The sequence below is a fragment of the Pseudopipra pipra genome, chromosome 2, assembly GCF_036250125.1.
Source record: "Pseudopipra pipra isolate bDixPip1 chromosome 2, bDixPip1.hap1, whole genome shotgun sequence".
NCBI classification, from domain to species: Eukaryota; Metazoa; Chordata; class Aves; order Passeriformes; family Pipridae; genus Pseudopipra; species Pseudopipra pipra.
Genome location: NC_087550.1, coordinates 119,107,027 through 119,125,856, shown reverse-complemented (window position 1 = coordinate 119,125,856; position 18,830 = coordinate 119,107,027). Strand labels below are relative to the sequence as shown.

General features: G+C 60.6%; 1 protein-coding gene across 13 annotated transcripts in view; it reads left to right on the top strand.

Moving 5' to 3' along the window:
- STIM1 (stromal interaction molecule 1) overlaps positions 1–18,620 on the top strand; it is a 67,927-nt gene extending 49,307 nt beyond the window's left edge. The window contains exons 8-15 of one of the 13 annotated variants that reach the window (XM_064647213.1): positions 811–978; positions 2,549–2,649; positions 3,756–3,991; positions 6,379–6,459; positions 9,134–9,200; positions 9,451–9,521; positions 12,010–12,028; positions 17,760–18,620. In XM_064647213.1, the coding sequence (XP_064503283.1) occupies positions 811–978; positions 2,549–2,649; positions 3,756–3,991; positions 6,379–6,459; positions 9,134–9,200; positions 9,451–9,521; positions 12,010–12,028; positions 17,760–18,309 (1,293 nt within the window). In that variant the 3' untranslated portion in view covers positions 18,310–18,620. Of the gene's footprint in view, positions 1–810; positions 979–2,548; positions 2,650–3,755; positions 3,992–6,378; positions 6,460–9,133; positions 9,522–10,769; positions 11,037–12,009; positions 12,029–17,759 lie in introns of those variants that run through there. The other 12 variants (XM_064647214.1, XM_064647212.1, XM_064647218.1 and 9 more) reach the window with 12 other exon arrangements.
- The last annotated feature ends 210 nt before the right edge of the window (positions 18,621–18,830 follow it).

Sequence of the window (18,830 nt, the reverse complement as noted above, 5' to 3'; positions counted from 1 at the left end):
AAGAGTTAATCCTGATGGTCTCCAGCACTAAAGGCTTTTCTGTGACGTTTGGGTGTCCTCAACTGGCTTCTCACCCACTTCCTTCTAATCTTGTACCCTCTCCCTTCTCTGGGATGAGTCAGGGTGTGGGAGCCTGGGCTGGGGGGGAATGAGAGACCCCAGGAAAGGCTGATTCCAGCCGTGCTGTTCCTTTCCTGACCAGCAGCACATGCTTTGTGTCTAAATATTGCTTCACTTGCTCCAGCCTGGAAGTGTCTCCTGACAGCTCCCTGGGCTTGGCTGGGAGCTGGGTGAGACAGGGATCCTGTCAGGGATGCTGCCTCCAGGGGAGGATCCGTGGGATTTACACACAGGCAGGGAGCTCTGCAGGGGTGTCTGGAGGCTGCAATAAACACCCTGAGCATCCTCCCCTCCAGCCCAGTTCTCCTTGAACTCCCTCGTGCCCTGTGCTGTCTGTCAGCTCTGCAGGGTTTTCCTGGGGTTGGTGGCAGAGCAGCTGACATGGAGGGGTCGTGCTGGCTGGGAATTTCTGAGGCAGGAGCTCAGCTGTGGGATGAAAGGAATTGTCTGTAGGTGGTTCTGGTGCTGGAGCAGCAGCCTGGTCTGTGGGTGGCTGTGCTCCCTCCCGTGCCCGTGGTCCAGGATGCTCCTCCCAAGGACCTCTGCTGAGGACCTCTGCTGCTACCCTGCCAGGGATGGGGCTGTGTGGGGACTTCTGTCCTCACTTTGGTGCCCTGGAAGGGCGGGTTGGCAGGCAGGGTGGGCTGAGCTGTGGGAGGGCAGCGTGTCCATCCCGGCGCTCCCCTGCAGGTCCGGATGGCGCTGAAGAACGCGGAGAAGGAGCTGGAGTCCCACTGCAGCTGGGCTGCCCCCGAGGCCCTGCAGAAGTGGCTCCAGCTGACCCACGAGGTGGAGGTCCAGTACTACAACATCAAGAAGCAGAACGCGGAGAAGCAGCTGCTGGTGGCCAAGGAAGGGGTGAGAGTTGCACCGTCCTGAGTTGCAGGGGTTGGGGTGGAACCTGCACAGTTTGGTTTCTCTGCACCTTCTTTGTTTCATGGAATCACAGAATCCCACAATGGATTGGCTTGGGAGGGACCTCAAAGCCCATCCAGTGCCACCCCCTACCATGGGGTTGTTGAGCCCAGGCTGCTCCAGGCCCTGTCCAACCTGGCCTTGGACACTTCCAGGGATCCAGGGGCAGCCACAGCTTCTCTGGGCAACCTGGGCCAGGGCCTCCCCACCCTCCCAGCCAGGAATTCCTTCCCAATATCCCATCTAACCCTGCCCTCCTTCAGGTCAAAGGCAGTTTCTTTTTTCATGCCCTGAATTTGCATTTTTTAAAAGTGCAGCTCAAACCTTCCCTGAGGAGGAGGATGATGATGATGATGAGCCGCAGGCTCTCGGCTGGGCAGGGCCTGGCTGGATGTCACTGGAGCCTTGGGAAGGTGTGGGACAGGGATTGCTGCCCTGGGCAATCAGTGAGCAGGAGGCTTTGCACCTCTTCAGCCTAATCCCTGCTCCAGGGGCTGGATGTGCCCAGGCAGTGAAATCCCAGAGTGAATGTGCCATCCATGGGGTGGATCCCTGCTGCATTCCTATTCCCTGGGCTCTGTGTGCCATCCATGGGGTGGATCCCTGCTGCATTCCCATTCCCTGGGCTTTGTGTGCCATCCATGGGGTGGATCCCTGCTGCATTCCCATTCCCTGGGCTCTGTGTACCAGCCCTATGGGATGAGCTCAGGGAGGCTGTTGTAACATGTCCCTGTCTCCATGGCCATACACAGCCTGCAGGGCTGGCAGGGAGGGAAATCTGTCTGCCTTAATCTTCCTTTATTGGGAACATTCTAGCATTTCAACAGGTTTCCTTGGGCTGTGTCAGTTCTCACATCCACATCCTTGGCTTCCCCAAGTCCCAAAGCCCCCCCTGGAGCTGGGAACTGAAGAGCTGTGGGTTGAGGCTTTTTTTTTAATACAGTGGCACAAAACCAACCTCAAACCAAAAACCTTGCCCAAGCCAACACCCCCTGGGCATCACTGGGGTGTGTTGGGTGGTTGCTCATTGGAAAGACAAGCCAAGTTTTTATGAGGGCCCTTCACTGAGTGAGGTGCCTGGTTCATGGAGTCATGGAATGGTTTGGGTTTGGAAAGCCCTCAGGGACCTTTAAGTGCACCCATTCCCCCAGCAGTGCCACAGCCACCACTGACCCATGTCCCCAGGTGCCACATCCACAGGACTGTTAAATCCCTCCAGGGATGGGGACTCCACCCCTGCCCTCAAAGTTCTCTCTCTTCAGTTCAGTTCCCTCTGAATTTTGGGAAGCTGGGAGAAGGGAGCATGAAACCTCCAGCTGGAACTTGCTGCTGGTGAACTGCTCACCCCCGTGCCAGGGAATGACATCCCTCAGTCCCAACACCATTCCCACTGTTCCCACACGTGCAGGCAGCTGCAGGGACTGTTCCTGTCCCAGCCCATCCAGGATGTTCATGTCCTGGAGGAGACAGCAGGTCACCTTCATCCTGTGACCCTTCTGTGTTGATGTTCCAGGCTGAGAAGATCAAGAAGAAGCGGAACACGCTGTTTGGGACGTTCCACGTCGCTCACAGCTCCTCCCTGGACGACGTGGATCACAAGATCTTAACTGCAAAGTGAGTGTGTGGTGACCCCTCCCTGGGCCCTGCCTCCCTCCTGTGCCATGGGCTGGGGTGTCCTGGCACCTGGGCAGGGCTTTGGGCTCATTTGGCTGAACTTCTCCTGGCTTTGGTGGCCTGGGATTGGACTTGCTCCTTGTCATCTGTAACCTTTTACTTTTACCTGTGAGAAACAAGAGATCACAGTTATGTGGAGCAATTAAGAGTCCTATCAAGATGAGGTTTTGGGAGGCTGCAGGATGTTTGATCATGGAATCATGGAATGGGTCGGGTTGGGGGGGATTTTAAGGATCATCTCATTCCACCCCCTGCCATGGGCAGGGACACCTTCCACCAGCCCAGGTTGCTCCAAGCCCCGTCCAACCTGGCCTTGGACACTTCCAGGGATCCAGGGGCAGCCACAGCTTCTCTGGGCAACCTTTGCCTTGCCAACCTCAGAGGGAAGAATTCCCTCTCAGTATCCCATCTCACCCTGCCCTCTGGCAGTGGGAACCCATCCTCCCTTGTCATTATCCCTGGATATTTCAGTCCTCGCTGAGTTTTTTAATTCCCTCACTCCTGAAAGTGGAATGAAAAGCGTCTCAAGTTTTGGATACAAAGCTGGGCCCCAGGACTCTTTATTTGGGGTGGTTTGAGGGGTGTCCCCCCTCACTCCCTACCCTTCCCTGCGGTCCCTGGGCTCCCTGCTCTGTGCTGTGGGCTGTTTGGGGTGTGCCCTCATTCCCTACCCTTCCCCACGGTCCCTGGCTCCCCTCTCTGTGCTCTGTGCTCTCTGGGGTGTCCCCCCTCACTCCTTACCCTTCCCCATGGTCCCTGGCTCCCCTCTCTGTGCTGTGGGCTGTTGGGGTGTGTCCCCCCCGGTCCCTGGCTCCCCCCTCTGTGCTCTGTGCTCTCTGGGGTGTCCCCCCCCGGTCCCTGGCTCCCCTCCCTGTGCTGTGGGTTGTCTGTGGTGTCCTCCCCCCCCGGTCCCTGGCTGCCCTCTCTGTGCTCTGTGGTGTCCCCCCTGGTCCCTGGCTGCCCTCCCTGTGCTCTGTGGTGTCCCCCCTGGTCCCTGGCTGCCCTCCCTGTGCTCTGGGGTGTCCCTCACGGTGCCCCCCCCGCAGGCAGGCCCTGAGCGAGGTGACGGCGGCGCTGCGGGAGCGGCTGCACCGCTGGCAGCAGATCGAGCTGCTCTGCGGCTTCCAGATCGTCAACAACCCGGGGCTGCACAGCCTGGCCTCGGCCCTCAACATCGACCCCGGCTGGGTGGGCACCCCCCGGCCCAACCCCTCCCACTTCATCATGACCGACGACGTGGACGACCTGGACGAGGAGATCGTGTCCCCCATGTCCATCCAATGTACGTGGGCCGGGCTGCTGGGGCTGCTGGGGGCACCCTGAGGGCTCAGGTTGGGTCTGTGGGGTCCCTCTGAGCTGGGGGCTGTGTCTATGGGGTCCCTGGGAGCTGGGGCTGTGTCTATGGGGTCCCTGGGAGCTGGGGCTGGGGCTGGGGGGTCCCTCTGAGCTGGGAGGCTGTGTCTGGGTGTGGGTGGTCTCTGTGATCAGGAGGATTGTGCCTCAGTGGTCCCTGTGAGCTGGGGGGCTGTGTCTGTGGGGTCCCTGGGAGCTGGGGCTGGGGCTGGGGGGTCCCTCTGAGCTGGGGGCTGTGTCTGGATGGGGGCTGTGGGCTGTGTTTGGGGTCTGGGTGGTCTCAGTGATCAGGAGGATTATGCCTCAGTGGTCCCTCCGAGCTGGGGGGCTGTGTCTGGGAGGTCCCTGTGAGCTGGGGGGCTGTGTCTGTGGGATCCCTGGGGGCCTGTGTCTGGGTGGTCCCTCTGGGCTGGGGCTGTGTCTGTGGGATCCCTGTGAGCTGGGGCTATGTCTGTGGGGTCCCTCTGAGCTGGGGGGCTGTGTCTGGGTCTGGGTGGTCTCTATGATCAGGAAGACTGTGCCTCAGTGGTCCCTCTGAGCTGGGGCTGTGTCTGTGGGGTCTCTGTGAGCTGGGGGGCTGTGTCTGGGTGTGGGTGGTCTCTGTGATCAGGAGGACTGTGCCTCAGTGGTCCCTCTGAGCTGGGGGGCTGTGCCTGCTGGGGGCTGCAACACGGGCCAGACCTGGATCCGTAGGTCACACCCATGAGGATTTATTGGAATTATTGGTTGATTCCAGCTGGGTTTTAAATGCCCAAAGGCCAAAGTTGGTTGTTCAGGGTCAGGAAGGTCCATTCAGGCCAGACCCCAGGTTTTTTGGAGCCTCTTAATTCCATCAGAACTGGTAATTTGTAGATTATTGAGCTGGTAATGTAGAGATTGTTAATCATTGTTCCATCCTCTCTGTGCTGTTTTGGTCAACTCACTGAATTTAAGCATTTACCATAAAACCCACCCAAAGGCTTGGGCTGACAGGGCAGTGAGACAGGAAAAGGGATTGTCCCCATGTCCCCTTGGCCTGATCATTTTTGGGGATTTAGAGGACTCAGGACCACCCTCTCCTCAGGCACAGCTGGGCCTGCATCCCACAGCATCCTGCCACCCTCAGGGACCTGCCAAACGTTTCCTGGAGCAGAGGCTGAACCCCCAGTTCCCACCTCTTGTGGTCATGAAGGGGGACATCCTGTCCCTCTTTGTCACTTCCACAGAATCATGGAATCACAGAAGGTTTGGGTTGGGAGGGACCTTAAAGCCCCCCCAGCCCCAACCCCTGCCATGGGCAGGGACACCTTCCTATCCAACCTGGCCTTGGGATGGGGCAGTCACAGCTTCTCTGGGCAGCCCTGGAGGATTTAATCCAAGCCAGGGCTGTTTAGGGGAGCAGAAGGTGGAGGGAGGAGCAGAAGTCTCATCGTTGGCACCATGTCTGCCATGGCCACGTGCCCCTCGTGCCTGGGGCTCTGGGTTGGTGCTGGGAAGGTCTGGAGCAGGTCTGGAGGCAGGTGCTGAGGTGGGACCTGGGGCAGTGGGGGGGAAGGCAGAGCACAGGGGATTTGGGTAGGGCAGGAGGATTGGGGTAGGGCAGGAGGATTGGGGTAGGGCAGGAGGATTGGGGTAGGGCAGGAGGATTGGGATAGGGCAGAAGGATTGGGATAGGGCAGGAGGATCTGGATGAGGGCAGGAGGACCAGGGGTACCTGTGTGTTTCTGGGGCTCAGCAGCTGTGGGATTGGAGCTGGTGGTTTGTGGGATCAGGTGTCCTGGGGGCCACGGAAGCCTCAGGGAATGGTGAGCTCCTGGTGTGTGGGGTCCCCAGTCCCTGTGGGAATCTGAGCTGGAAGCTCTGCCAGAGCCCTGGCACAGCCCCAAGCTGGGCACTGATGGCAAGGATGTTTGGGAACATCCCAAGGGACACCTGAGCAGCTCCTGAGGGCGTGAGCTCCACGAGCTGGGCTGGGCTGAGCCTTCAGCCCCCATTCCAGCCTCAGCTTCCCCGTGCTCAAGACTCCTCAAGACTTTTCCAGGGAGCACTTCCATCATCCCAGAGCTGGGCAGTGACCCTGCCCTCCTCCCTTCCCACCCCTCTGCCCGTCCCCCTGCCCCCTGTCCTGCCCCCCTCCCTGCAGGTGATGACAAGCCCTGGGCACCCCAATTCCCGAGCGAGGGAGCCTGTCCCTGGAGGCTTTTCCTTTCTCTGTGTGCCAGCCCTGCTTCAGGAGAGCAGTGCCGAGTTCCCCCTGCCCATGTGTTGTGCTCCCCTGTGGTGCCTGTCCCAGTAAATCCATGTCTCTCTCTCCTGTCCCCCCTGGCTGCCCCCCAGACGCAGCCTGGCTTTTCGGGCGCCGCTTCAGCGACCGCTCCTCGCTGTCCTCGGAGGATCAGTCCCTCTGGAAATACCCTGGTTTGGTTCTCTTCAGTTTTATTGTCATTTTTTCATCTGCCCTCTGGCCTTTTTCTGGACTAAAATCCATCCACCGATTTTCCACCTTTCTGGCACGGGGCACTAATGAATTAATGTCTCCTCACTGAGCCCTGTACTAACCCCGGGAGGGGTCTGCTGGGATGAAGAAGAATCCCAGCTCAGCTCTCACGTGTCCTGGGTGCAGTCAGGGATTCTGGAGGGTTGGAGTCACTGGGTTCTCCCCCTGAAGTGGAGGTGCAGGATCCAGGTGAGGCCAGGAGGAGGTGACAACGCTCCCTTTCCCATCCCACCTCCCTCCCGGCTGCCGGCAGGGCTCCCCCATCCCTCTGTGCCGTGTGCCCTTGGAATCCTTCCGTGGACTGAGCAGTGCCACCTCTTAGGGCAGCCTGTGCCCCGGTGCCCTGATGCCATGGGGATGGCACACACCTCCTGGCTTGGGCTGGAGCCTTTCCTTCAGGATGGAGCAGGAGGGTGTGCACCAGCCCCGGCCAGGGCCGTGCCATTAGGGGTTTTCCTTGGAATGCTGGGCAGGTCATTTGGGGAATGTTGGCAAAATGCGTGTCTGGAGGGAAATGGTGGTTTTGGGAGCGAGGTCCCAGCCTGTGCTCAGGAGCTCATCCCAGGATAAGTGATGGCAAAGAGAGGTGCAGAGGGGGAAGGTGTCAAGTCAGTAAATGAGGAGTGGAACACCAGGAAAAAAATAGGGAATCCTCAGGAAAAAAAAATGTGGCCCAAGGGAAAGAGAAATCTGCAGGAGAAACCCGTCACCCCAGTTAGGTTCCCAGACTGGAATTGCAGCTCTGGAGCTGAAGAAGAAATGTCTTGAAGTAGCAAGTGGATGGTGTAAAACTGTGCAGGGACAGGGTCATGGATGGAGTGTAGGATCCAAGGAGCAGCAAACCTGAGCAGTGGGAGAGACTGGAGTTCACCCTGGCCATGTGGAAACAGCCAAATTACCAGAATTATTCCTTCTTATTCCTTCTTCCACTTGAAATATATCCCTGTGGATCCTTCAGAAGGAGTTGCTCTGTCAGAAGAGCCCTGTGTGTCCCAGTTGGGAGTTTTCAGAGCAGGGATTGCTGGTTCTTCATTCCCAAAGGAGCTCTCCTTCTCTTCCTCCATTTCTGAGCTTTCCTGTCTCTTCACCTTTTTAACCCATTTGTACATTTATTTCTTATGCACATAAGAAATCCTGGACAATCCTGAACACCTTATCTCCTGCAAAAGGAGGAACATCTTGTGTGGGTGACAGCCAGGGGCTGGAGCACAGCCAGCCTGCTGGGCTGGGGGTGGGGGTGCAGGCCTGGGGTCCCCAGTTTTCCATGAAGTGCTCGGCCTGATGGAGGGGATGGTGCCCAAGGCTCTGAGCAGGGGAAGGGGCCTCCCTTGGCTCTGGGTCCAGGGGCTCAGGGAGTGCAGGGGCTGAGGAACTGTGGTCATGGAACAGGCTGGGAGCAGGTGAGGCCACTCTGGGCCCAGAGCCACCATTGCAGGCGTGGAGGAATGAGGCACGAGTTCCAGAAGGTTTGGGTTGGGAGGGACCTCAAAGCCCATCCAGTGCCACCCCTGCCATGGGCAGGGACACCTTCCACCAGCCCAGGGTGCTCCAAGCCCCGTCCAGCCTGGCCTTGGACACTTCCAGGGATCCAGGGGCAGCCACAGCTTCTCTGGGCAACCTGGGCCAGGGCCTCCCCACCCTCCCAGCCAGGAATTCCTTCCCAACTCTTCTATGATTCCATGATTTCAGTGCTTTACTCTGGCACTCCACTGGCATGATGATGCTGTAACTGGGAGCAGAGCTGAGCTCTGGAAGTGACAGCTTTGGGTGCCAGCACTGACCTGCTCTGCTCACCCAAGGCTCCTGTTTTGGGCTGTGTAGGTCCCACCTGAGCCACGTGGTGTCCACGAGGGTGGGATGGCTCATGGCCTGGAGGTGCCCAGTTCTTGGCTCCCTGGGAGCCAGGTGGGATTGATTAGGTGGGATGAATCCCACAGCCAGGTTCTGCTTCAAGCAAGATGCTCAGATAAGGTGTTCAGAGGCACCTCCATCAGCCATGTCGGAGTTCTCCACGGGCTGGGCATTAATCCAGCATGTTCAGCACCAGCTTAAAGCTGCTTCTGCATTAAACGGGCGTAACCGCTGGCTCGAGGTGGGGCAGCACCAGTGCCACGGGGGGCAGCTCTGGCACAGCATTTCTGGGGGGTGGGGGCTCTGGCACAGCATTCCTGGGGGTGGCAGCTCTGGCACAGCATTTCTGGGGGGTGGGGGCTCTGGCACAGCATTCCTGGGGGTGGCAGCTCTGGCACAGCGTTCCTGGGGGGTGGGGGCTCTGGCACAGCATTCCTGGGGGGTGGCAGCTCTGGCACAGCGTTCCTGGGGGGTGGCAGCTCTGGCACAGCATTCCTGGGGGGTGGTGGCTCTGGCACAGCATTCCTGGGGGGTGGTGGCTCTGGCACAGCATTCCTGGGGGGTGGCAGCTCTGGCACAGCATTCCTGGGGGTGGGGGCTCTGGCACAGCATTCCTGGGGGTGGCAGCTCTGGCACAGCATTCCTGGGGGTGGCAGCTCTGGCACAGCATTCCTGGGGGTGGCAGCTCTGGCACAGCATTCCTGCCCGCAGGACGTGCTCTTAGCCTGTCCTTTGTCTCCGCAGCTCCTGCCCTGCCCAGCACGGTCCGGCAGCGCCTGGTGGACGCCCAGCACGGCCACGGATCGCAGAGGTTGGTAGAGGGTTCCGTGCCCGGGCAGCCCGAGCCGGGCCCCGCGGCGCCGTTCCGGGCGGGCCGAGCGTCCCTGCGCCGAATGCCGAGCCTCTCCTCCGGACAGTCCTTCAGCTGCGACCTGCCCGGCGCCGGCCCATCGCCTGCCTCCACCTCCTCCACCTCCTGCTCCTCATCCACCACCACCGCTGCTCCTGCTTGCCATGTCCACCCTGTCTATTACCATCACACCACCTCTTATTTCCTCCAGATGGACTCCACCCCCGACCTGCCCCCTCCTGATGTCACCTCTGGAGTTCGCTGTCGCACTGGGAGCTTTGGGTATATTTGCTGTTTCTTTTCTAGCTGCCTCCTGCCTGCTGGGCCTCGGAGCTGCCGCTTGCCCGGGTGCTCTTTCTGCCACATTCCTCCCGCCCTTTCCCTCTGGGCCTTTATTTCCTGGTTTATCCGCCTGTTTGTTCCTCCCACCGCTCTCCCGAGCCCCTGGAGCCTCCCAGGAGTGTTCCATGGGCCATCCCCACACCCAGGAGCTCAGTGGGGGCGTTCCCGAGGCGCTGTGCTGTTGTTCCACTGTAGCTGAGCAAATGAGAATTCCCGGGCACTGGGTTATCCCCAAACGAGTGAGGTTCCACCTCTGAGGAGGCACCACAGCTGAGCATCAAACCCCAGCCTGGTTTGAAGCCTGGACTTGTTTGGGGTCTTCACAAGCAAATTGCAAAGGGAACGTGGCGGGTGGGACCGTGAGGCTGTGTTTGTGAAATTTGGGATGGTTGTAGGAGGTGGTGAAGCAGCAGCTCAGGAATGTGTTCCAGAGTGACTCTGGCTTGGCAGGGATGAGGAATGGGTGTGTTTTGGCCAAGGAACGTCTGAGGAGGCAGTTGGAGCTTCTGTTGCTGGATCACTGGCTTTAGCTTGGTCCCTCTGAGTTGGCTCTTTGGAGACCTGGAGGATGCCAGGGGCTGGTTGTCCTGCACACCCCTGAACCCCTGAGCCCTCCTGATTCACCTGCTGGTGTGAGGGAGGTGCAGGAGTCCTGTCTGGTTGAACTGGGCTGCTCCAACAGCCAGGTCAGGAATGTTCTGGGCCCCAAGCAGAGGGTCCCATTCCTTGGGTGGCTTTGGTCTGAGCAGGGCCCAGGGGCTCCTTGTCCCACAGGGTCATGGATGCAGCAGCTCCAGGTGCTGTGCCTGCAGTGCTGGATCCCCAGCTCAGGAGCAGTGGGATGTGTGCTCGTGTCTCAGGGTGTCCCAGCACTCACGGCAGGCGGTGGGAGGGCTGTGCTGGACCATCAGGGAATTGTCCTGTCCTGTCCTCCTGCCCTCCAGGGGCTGCCTGTGACCCTGGACAGGCCATTCCAGTTCCATTCCAGGCTTTCTCCTTGGCAAACTTAAAAACAGTCTCCTAACCCTCAGTGGGGAGCAGAGTGCTGGGAGAAGGCTGGAATTCTCTGGGTGAGGCAGTGGGCAGAGGAAATGTCCATCCATGTTATTTATCCAGGCAGGACAACATTCCCAGTCATCAGACCTTCGTCCATCCCAGCACGTTGTCCCCTTATCCCTTTACCTGCAGGTCCCTCTGCCCTCAGGTGCTGGGATCTCTCCTGACCTTGTTCACACAGTCTCTGCCCTGGATGTTCCACCTGCTCCCTGAGTTGTGTCTCAAAGCTGAGGAGCCCCAGGCAGATGCTGGAGTCTGGAATATTGAGGGGGAAACTCCTGCACCCGCTCCACGATGGAGAGTTAAAGAGCAGCATCAGTTAATTCATAAATGTTTGTTTGGGGATGATGAGAAGCAGCATAATTAAACTCTGGATTAATCCCTGCTGATGGGAGCTCAGTCACAGTGTCCGAGTTACACTGGTAAGAGCTGGGAATGCTGCTGGTCCCTGTTTCCATCGGCTCCCTGGCTCTGCAGGAGGGAGGGCTCATCCCAGGAGCCTTGGGGCTGATGACCTCTGTCCAAAAGAGGTGTTTAAACGTGTTTGGTTTCCACCTGAGGCCTGTAATACACAGAATTCCTGCCCAGGTGAAAGACCCTGCAGACCCCCAGGAGTGGCAGAGGGAAATGGGATCTGGTCTGGGGATCCCAGAGAGGGAAAGGGATGGTGCTGAGAGGTCATTTGGAGGGAATAACTGGGGGCCTAACCTTGGTCCTCAGCAGCAGCTGGAATGTCCCCTCCCTGTTCCCAAGGCAAAGTCTGTCCCCTGAGGCAGGATAATTAATGACAGTGGAACCTTTCACCCGGGATTTGCTCCAGCTACACAATAGCAGCGACTCCCCCCACCTCATCCATCCCTGCTCATTCCAGACAGCGGAAACCAGGAGCTGGGTGCCCAGAGATGTTGTTTTGTCGCTGTTAATTGTTTTATCCAAGTGCATCAGCAGCAGATCCTGCTTTGATGCATCCCTAAAAACGCCGCCGTGACCGACGGATCTCTCCTCCTCCTTGATATCCCCAGTGCTGGGGCCTTCCCAGACATCCCTGGAGCTGCACAGCCTCCCGGGCAGTCAGGCAGGACAGCGGGGGAGGCTGAGAAAGGCCTTCCAGGGAGTCACTCCAAGGACCAGAGCGCGACCCCACAAAGCCCTGGCTCCCTTGGTAGCAGGAAGGTGCCCCCCGAGCGTTGGGGCTGCCGGGGCGCGTTGGCCTCTCCCACAGCGGGCTGTGCCAGTGCTGGGGGAGCTCCAAGGAGCCCTTCCCCCAGGAAAGGCTGGGCATCGCTGTCTCTGGAGTCCTGCCGGGTTATCCTGGCAGGGAGCTGCTCCCTCCACTCCTCACTCTCTGCTTCTCTTTTGCAATTGGCTTCAGAGGATCCGGCGCAAATAAGGTCAGAGCGGTTCCGGAGTGCTGCGGGATCCCGGGATTGCAGGGGAGAGGGGCTGGAGGGGCTGTGTGTGCACAGAGGTTTCTGCTGCCAGTGCCTGCCTCAGGTGGATAGAGCTCGTGGAGATGGGAGTGTAGGACCAAATCCCCACCATGGCCCTTCTCCAGCTGGGAAGGGAGGCGGCAGCCAAAGCAAAGGGAGGGAGAGAGTCAGGAATCCAGGGAAATGAGTAATTCACAGCTCCCGAAGGGTGGAAGGAAGGAAACTGCTGTTGGATTTGCACTGAGGCTGCTCAGGAGCTCAGCCCTACAGCAAGTTTGGGAATTTGCCTTAGGAGAAGCTTTTTTGCCCTGGTGCCACACGCTGGGCATGGGATGAGGAGCCCAGAGCAGGGGATGCTCCGGGCAGGGAGGGGTGAGGAGTGAGGGCTGGGGGAGCAGACCCTGCCCAGGGCAGGGAGGGGTGAGGAGTGAGGGCTGGGGGAGCAGACCCTGCCCAGGGCAGGGAGGGGTGAGGAGTGAGGGCTGGGGGAGCAGACCCTGCCCAGGGCAGCCCCTGGGCTTCCCTCAGCCCTGTGCCAGGATGTGCCCGAGCGGGACCCCCTGGAAAAATCCCCCTTGGGCTGCAGGGCTGGGGAAAACCAGGGGTTTGTTCCAGATCCTCTTCCTGCCCCTTCCCCTGCTCCCCCTCTGCTCCCAGGCTTCCTGCACTCCAGCCTTTCCTCACTCCATGCTTTGCTCTCCACTTTGTTTGCCCAGTCAGTCCATGCCATCCTCTCTCCCTCCCTCATTGCCCAGTCAGTCCATGCCATCCTCTCACCCTCCCTCATTGCCCAGTCAGTCCATGCCATCCTCTGTCCCTCCCCCTTGGCAGCGCTCCCGTGGGATCGGTGGGATTGGTGGGATCATGGAGCAGGGTAGGAGGTGTGGGTGGAAGTGGATCCTTTCTGCCCTCGGGCAGGTGAGTGCTGTTGGAGTCTGTCTGGGTGGCTGTAGGTGTGCTGGATCCAGGGAAGAGAGCAGTGAGCACTGCTGGGATGGAGGAAGGCTGAGGCTCCAGGTGTTTTCCTGCTCTGCTCCGAGGTTTCCAGGAGGGATGAGCCATCAGTGGCTCCTGTTGCTCCACAGAAGTGCTTCCTCTGAAGGGCCCTTTCCCAGCATCTCATCGAGGTCTGGCTGTGTCCTGGGACAGCTTTTCCTCTTCCCAAGGTGCCATACTGGTTCAGGAGCATAATCCTTAGGGATACAGTGGGATACAGGCCAGGCCTTAGCTGGGCCTCACCCAAGATGATGGAAATATCCTGGCAATGCTCTTTGCTCCCTCTTGTCCCAGCACTGGGCTTGGGAGTGTCCCCTCCTCCTCCTGCTGTCCCTGACACAGCCAGTGTGATCCCAGGAATCCCGTCCCTGTGGATCCAAACCTGCAAACCTCCCCTGTCCTTGCGGGAACCACCAGGAAAAGGGGCACTTGGCGCTGGAGAGAATCCCAGCAGAAGTTTCCAGCTGCTGGTGTTCAGCTCCCAAAATCAGCCCGTGGGTGCCACAGCTGCTCCCTGTGTGTGTCCTGGTCTGTCAGGTGTCCCTTGGATTGTCCCTGGCATGGTGGCTCTGTGCCATGTGCCAGGATGTCCCTGGAGCCTGGCACAGCAGGCTGGGCTCTGCTGCCCCCCGGGGATGTGCCACTGTGTGCTGGGCTCAGCAGTCACTGCATTTCCCTCTGTCCCTCGGGAATATATTCCTGAGTTACAGCTGGATGGGTTGTGTAGGAAATGGGTTAGCTCAGACCCTTGGGATATTTGGGAATTGGGTCCTCCTGGGCTGATTCCCATCAGCTCCTTCAGCCCCCTGGATGATGAACCCAGAGACAAACTTGGAGGTCCAGCGAGGTGGGACCTGGCACAGTGCTGCCCTCTGCTCCAGAGAAGGGATCCCAGGAACAGCAGCGACAGCCACACAGGAATGGGGACATGGAACCCCCAAACCACCCCCCAGGTGCCCAGGGAGAGCCACCCTGGGAGGGGACACGGCCATGGGGTCACCAAGGACCTGCTCCTGCTGCTCCTCCTGCGCCTCCCACGGGACCAGCTGTCCAGGGATCGGGTTCCCAGTGTCTGCTCCCAGGGAGAAATTCCTCCTGGAGCAGAGAGGGCTCTCCAGCTGCTGGTGTCCTTTGCTCCACACTTGCCAGCACCGTGGGATTGCTTTGGGCCCGTCTGGATTGGAAACTGCAGGACCTGCGGGACGGAGGGAGAGACTCTGGAGCTCAGCAGGGAAAACTCGCCCTCTTCACACATCCCTGAGGTCACCTCAGTTTAAAAAATCCAGTTTTTGCTGTAGTTACCCCCCTGTATTTGCCCCTCTCTTGCTTGTTTTTAAAGGATTTATTCAGCGACCCGCGCCCGGATCCCTGTGGGACTGTGGCAGCCAGAAGGGTTGGGTTGGATTTCATGGACAAGAAGATGTTTTGTGGAGTTACAAGGTTGAAGTGAGCAGGTGTTGCTGGACCTGCCATGACATGCTGTGACCCCTCAGGGCTCTCCCACCTCCTTGGTGATGATCCTGCCTGGAGATGATCCCACCTTCCCCTGGCTCCAGCTGACCCCATTCCCAGGCCGAGGTTCTGCCCCACAGCCTCTCTTCTCTCCTGGCTGTGCTGGGACCCAGCGCTGGCCCAGCCTGGCATCGGGCTGTGCCAACCCCTGCAGCCAGTCTGCCTTGTTTTCCTGGAAAGGGGGCACTTTCCAGGGATTTGTGGAGAAAACAAGCCTCTGAAAGTGGATGTTCAGCCCTGGCAGCATCTCACCAACAGCTCAGCACGTGCATGGGGTGCCTTCCACCCCCCTGCCCTGGGAGAGGGAACAGGGAGTGTCCAGACAGCAGTTCCCAGCACAGGTTCCCCCTCTGCAGGTGTGTTAAGCACTGGCATGAGCCAGAAACACTGAGGCAGAGCAGCAGCCCCTGGATTGCTCAGAGGGAAGGAGCTGAAGGTTGTGCTCACAGTCAGGGGCTGTCTGCAGGCACTGGCAGCATCCCGAGCTCTCCCAGCCCCAGTGTGTGGATCCCATCTGCATCCAGGTTCTGGGATTGGCTCAAACACCCCCATGTTCAGCCCCATCAGGTTTCATGGCTGCTGCTGCTGTTCCCATGGCCCAGTTCTCCCAGTTCTCCCAGAGAGAGCTGTGGGCCACCAGCCGTGACAGTGACCTTCTGTGGGACCTGCCTGTGGCCTTGGGAGCTCCGTGGCTCCACACGTGGGATCCATGGCTGGTGTCTGCCTTGGGCAGCCTCCAGCTGCTCCCTCAGAATAGCCAGGAGTTCACACCATCCAGACTGTTGTGTTCTCCCCTGCCACTGACCCGGGGATGTGGCTCCAGCACTCGGATATCGGCGGGAGCAGCTCCATGTGCAAGGCACAAGGACCAGCCCAGCAGTGCCGGGGGCTTGTTGCTTCTGGGGAAGACAGGAGAGGAGTTCTCCACAGCTGGGCTCCTGCAGTGGATCCAGGGCTGTATCCCAGCCATCCATGGGGTTTCAGGATCCCCTTGTCCTCCGTGTATTCCTGTGGAGCTGGTGAATGAGAGCCCAGCTTTATTCTGTGGGTTTTGTTAAAATACCCCGTTCCAGTACAAGGAAAATCTTCCCTGCCTGTACAACCACCCTGTGCTGGGACAGCTGGGACTCTGGGTCTGTGTGTGCCCCCAGTTTCTGTGGACACCGGGGACAAGTGGCTTCCTCAGGATGGGGCCTGGGACTGTGGAACGGCTCCTTCGGCGACACGGACACGGATCGAGGGCACCCCCAGCACCTCTGCTGATGTGGGACTGTGTGGGGCAGTCACAGGCCAGAGGGAAGGGATGGGGCATCCAGAGGGACCTGGACAGGCTGGAGAGGTGGGACTGTGCCAAGCTCATGGAGTTCAGCAAGGCCAAGTGCAAAGTGGCACCTGGGTCAGGACAGTCCCAGCACACGGGCTGGGGAGAATGGACTGGGAGCAGCACTGGGGAGAAGGACCTGGGGGTGTGGGGATCCTGCCCCTCTGCCCACTCAGGTGACACCCCCCTGCAGAGCTGCTCCAGCCCTGGGGGCTCAGCACGGGAAGGACATGGAGCTGCTGGAGAGAGGCCAGAGGAGGCCACAGAGCTGCTCCAAGGGCTGGAGCCCCTCTGCTCTGGAGCCAGGCTGGGAGAGCTGGGGGGGTTCCCCTGGAGAAGAGAAGGATCCAGGGAGAGCTGAGAGCCCCTTGCAGGGCCTAAAGGGGCTCCAGGAGAGCTGGAGAGGGACCTGGGACAAGGGGGAATGGCTTCCCACTGCCAGAGGGCAGGGTGAGATGTGGTATTGGGAAGAAATCCTTCCCTGTGAGGGTGGGGAGGCCCTGGCCCAGGTTGCCCAGAGAAGCTGTGGCTGCCCCTGGATCCCTGGAAGTGTCCAAGGCCAGGCTGGACGGGGCTTGAAGCAACCTGGGCTGGTGGAAGGTGTCCCTGCTCATGGTAGGGTGGCACTGGATGGGCTTTAAGGTCCCTCCCAACCAAACCATTCTGGGATTCCTGAGCATCTCCCCAGTACTGCCTGGATGTCTCTCCAGAGGTTCCAGCTCTGTGTTGAGGGCGTTTTCTCTTGTCTTGCCTCTCTTTTGCTGCTTCCAGGTTGCTGTTATTCATGGTGGTACCGTAGGAGAGGATCTGGGGGCTCCTCGTGCTGTGTGGATGGGTTTGGTGACCCCTGTCCCGGGAGTCTGTGCAGGGGCCAGGGGGGCTGAGGAACTGGGCAGCTCCATCTCTTCTCACTCTTCTGCTTCTCTGTCCTCTGCTGTTTTCCTCTCCATTTCCATCCCATTCCACACCACTCTCCTGTGTTTAGGGTCCCCTCGTGCCCCCATCCCTGTGCCCGTGCCAGGGGTGTCCGTGCAGTGCCGGGTGTTGCCATGGGGTGGTGGCTGTGCAGGGACCCCGGGGGTGTGGGGCCAGCACCCCCCGGCCCCTCCGGCGGGGAGGAGTGAGCTGTGACTTGCCATTTCCCCCTCCCTCCCACCTCCCACTCTCCACAGAGGCTCCGGGAGCCCCTCGGGCTCCCTTTGCCGTCCCCGGCAGGCACCAGGCTGGGCACAAACCGCTGTGGGGCACGCGCTGGGCATGGCTTCGTGCGGGCACGGCCGGGCTCTGATTCCTGCCTCGGGATTAGGGGCTGGCAGCGGCTGAGCCCGGAGCGGGGCAGGGTCGGGGCTGTGTGTGCGGGGAGGGCGGGGGGGGTGGGCGCACATGGGGGTGCCGGCGAGGGCTGAGGGACCCTCGGGGGCAGCTCCCCCGGTCCTGCAGCTCTGGGGGCACCGGTGCTCCAGGGCGAGCCGGGACCCCTCCCAGCTCCCCCCGGGACCCACGGGGAGGGGGTGGGCTCCCTTCTGTCCCCGTGCACTCACGTCCCCCATCGGTGAGCCCCGTGCTGGGGCTGCACTTGGGGGGTCGCTTTGCCCCGTGTGCTGGAAGTTGGCACAGGGCAGGATGAGCCCCCCGGCCCGGGGGTGCCCCGTCCCTGGGTGTGCCCCTGTCCCGTGGGTGCCCCCATCCCGCGGGTGCCCCCGCTCGTACAGAGGGGCAGAGCGGGGCGGGCGCCTGCCCCACTGCCCCTCCCCGGGGTCCTGCAGTCCTGGAGGGGTCCCTCCATCCCCCCATCCGTGTGTGTGCGGGCTCGGAGCAGCCCGGCCCCGGCGGCACTAACGCGTGTCCTCCCTCCCACCGCAGAGACTTGACTCGCTCCGACTCCGACTCCTCCATCCCGCACCTGAGCGACCACCAGCGTATTCCCAGCTCGGCCCCCAAGCTCCTGGCTGCCCGGCCCACGCTGCTGACCCGCTCCGTGGAGGAGGCTGTCCCCGGCCACCCGGGCCCCGCCGCGCCCACCCCCAACGGCGGCAGCCGGCACGCGGAGCCCCCCGGGCCGGGGCCTTTGCCGGAGCGGCTGCCCGAGAGCCCCATGGCGATGAAGAAGATGATGATGGTGAACCACGGCATGGAGAAGTCCTCCAGCCTGGGGGAGATCAGCCACCCGACGGCCGGCAAGCCCAGCCACTCGGATTCGTCGCGGTCGCACAGCCCCAGCTCCCCCGACCCCGACACCCCCTCCCCCATCTCTGACTGCCGGCCCCCCGGCGCCAAGAGCACCCGCATCCCGCAGCTGGCCGCCAAGAAGAGCCCGGGGGACGAGGACAGCAGCCTCACGGGCGACGAGGTTGACCCCGGCCAGAGCAAGAAAAAGTTCCCCCTAAAGATCTTCAAGAAGCCCAAGAAGTAGCGGGGGGGGAGCCCCCAGGAGCGCGTCCCGCCGGGCCCGGGGCCGGATCGCACCGGGAACGCAGCGCGGCCCCGGCACCCGCCGCCCTCCCTCCGCACCCGAGTCCGGCACGGGGGGAGCTATTTAAACTTATTTATTTCCCGATCTCCGAGAAGAAAAACCGCGCCGCCGCCGGCTCCCCCGGGAGAACAGCCCCCCTCCCTCCCCGCTGCGCTCCCGGCTTTGCTGTGCATGGCTTCCAGTTACTCCTGCTCCGCTCAGCCACGCGGCCTTTGGGTTTGGTTTCAATGTGGTTTTGTTTTTTTATTTTATTTTTTATCGTCGTTACTCTTGATTTTTTTTTCCTGCCTCCTCCGATTTTGCACAGGCCGGCCGGAGGGGGGGCGGCCGCCCCCGCGGAGCCCCCGCTGCCCCCCGGGCTGACTCCGGGCACGGCGGTTCTCCCTCCTTTCCCCGAGTCACTTTTCCACCGCGGCCCCCGTGGGAGGGGGGACCCCTCCTGAGCAGCTCCGCGTAAGCGG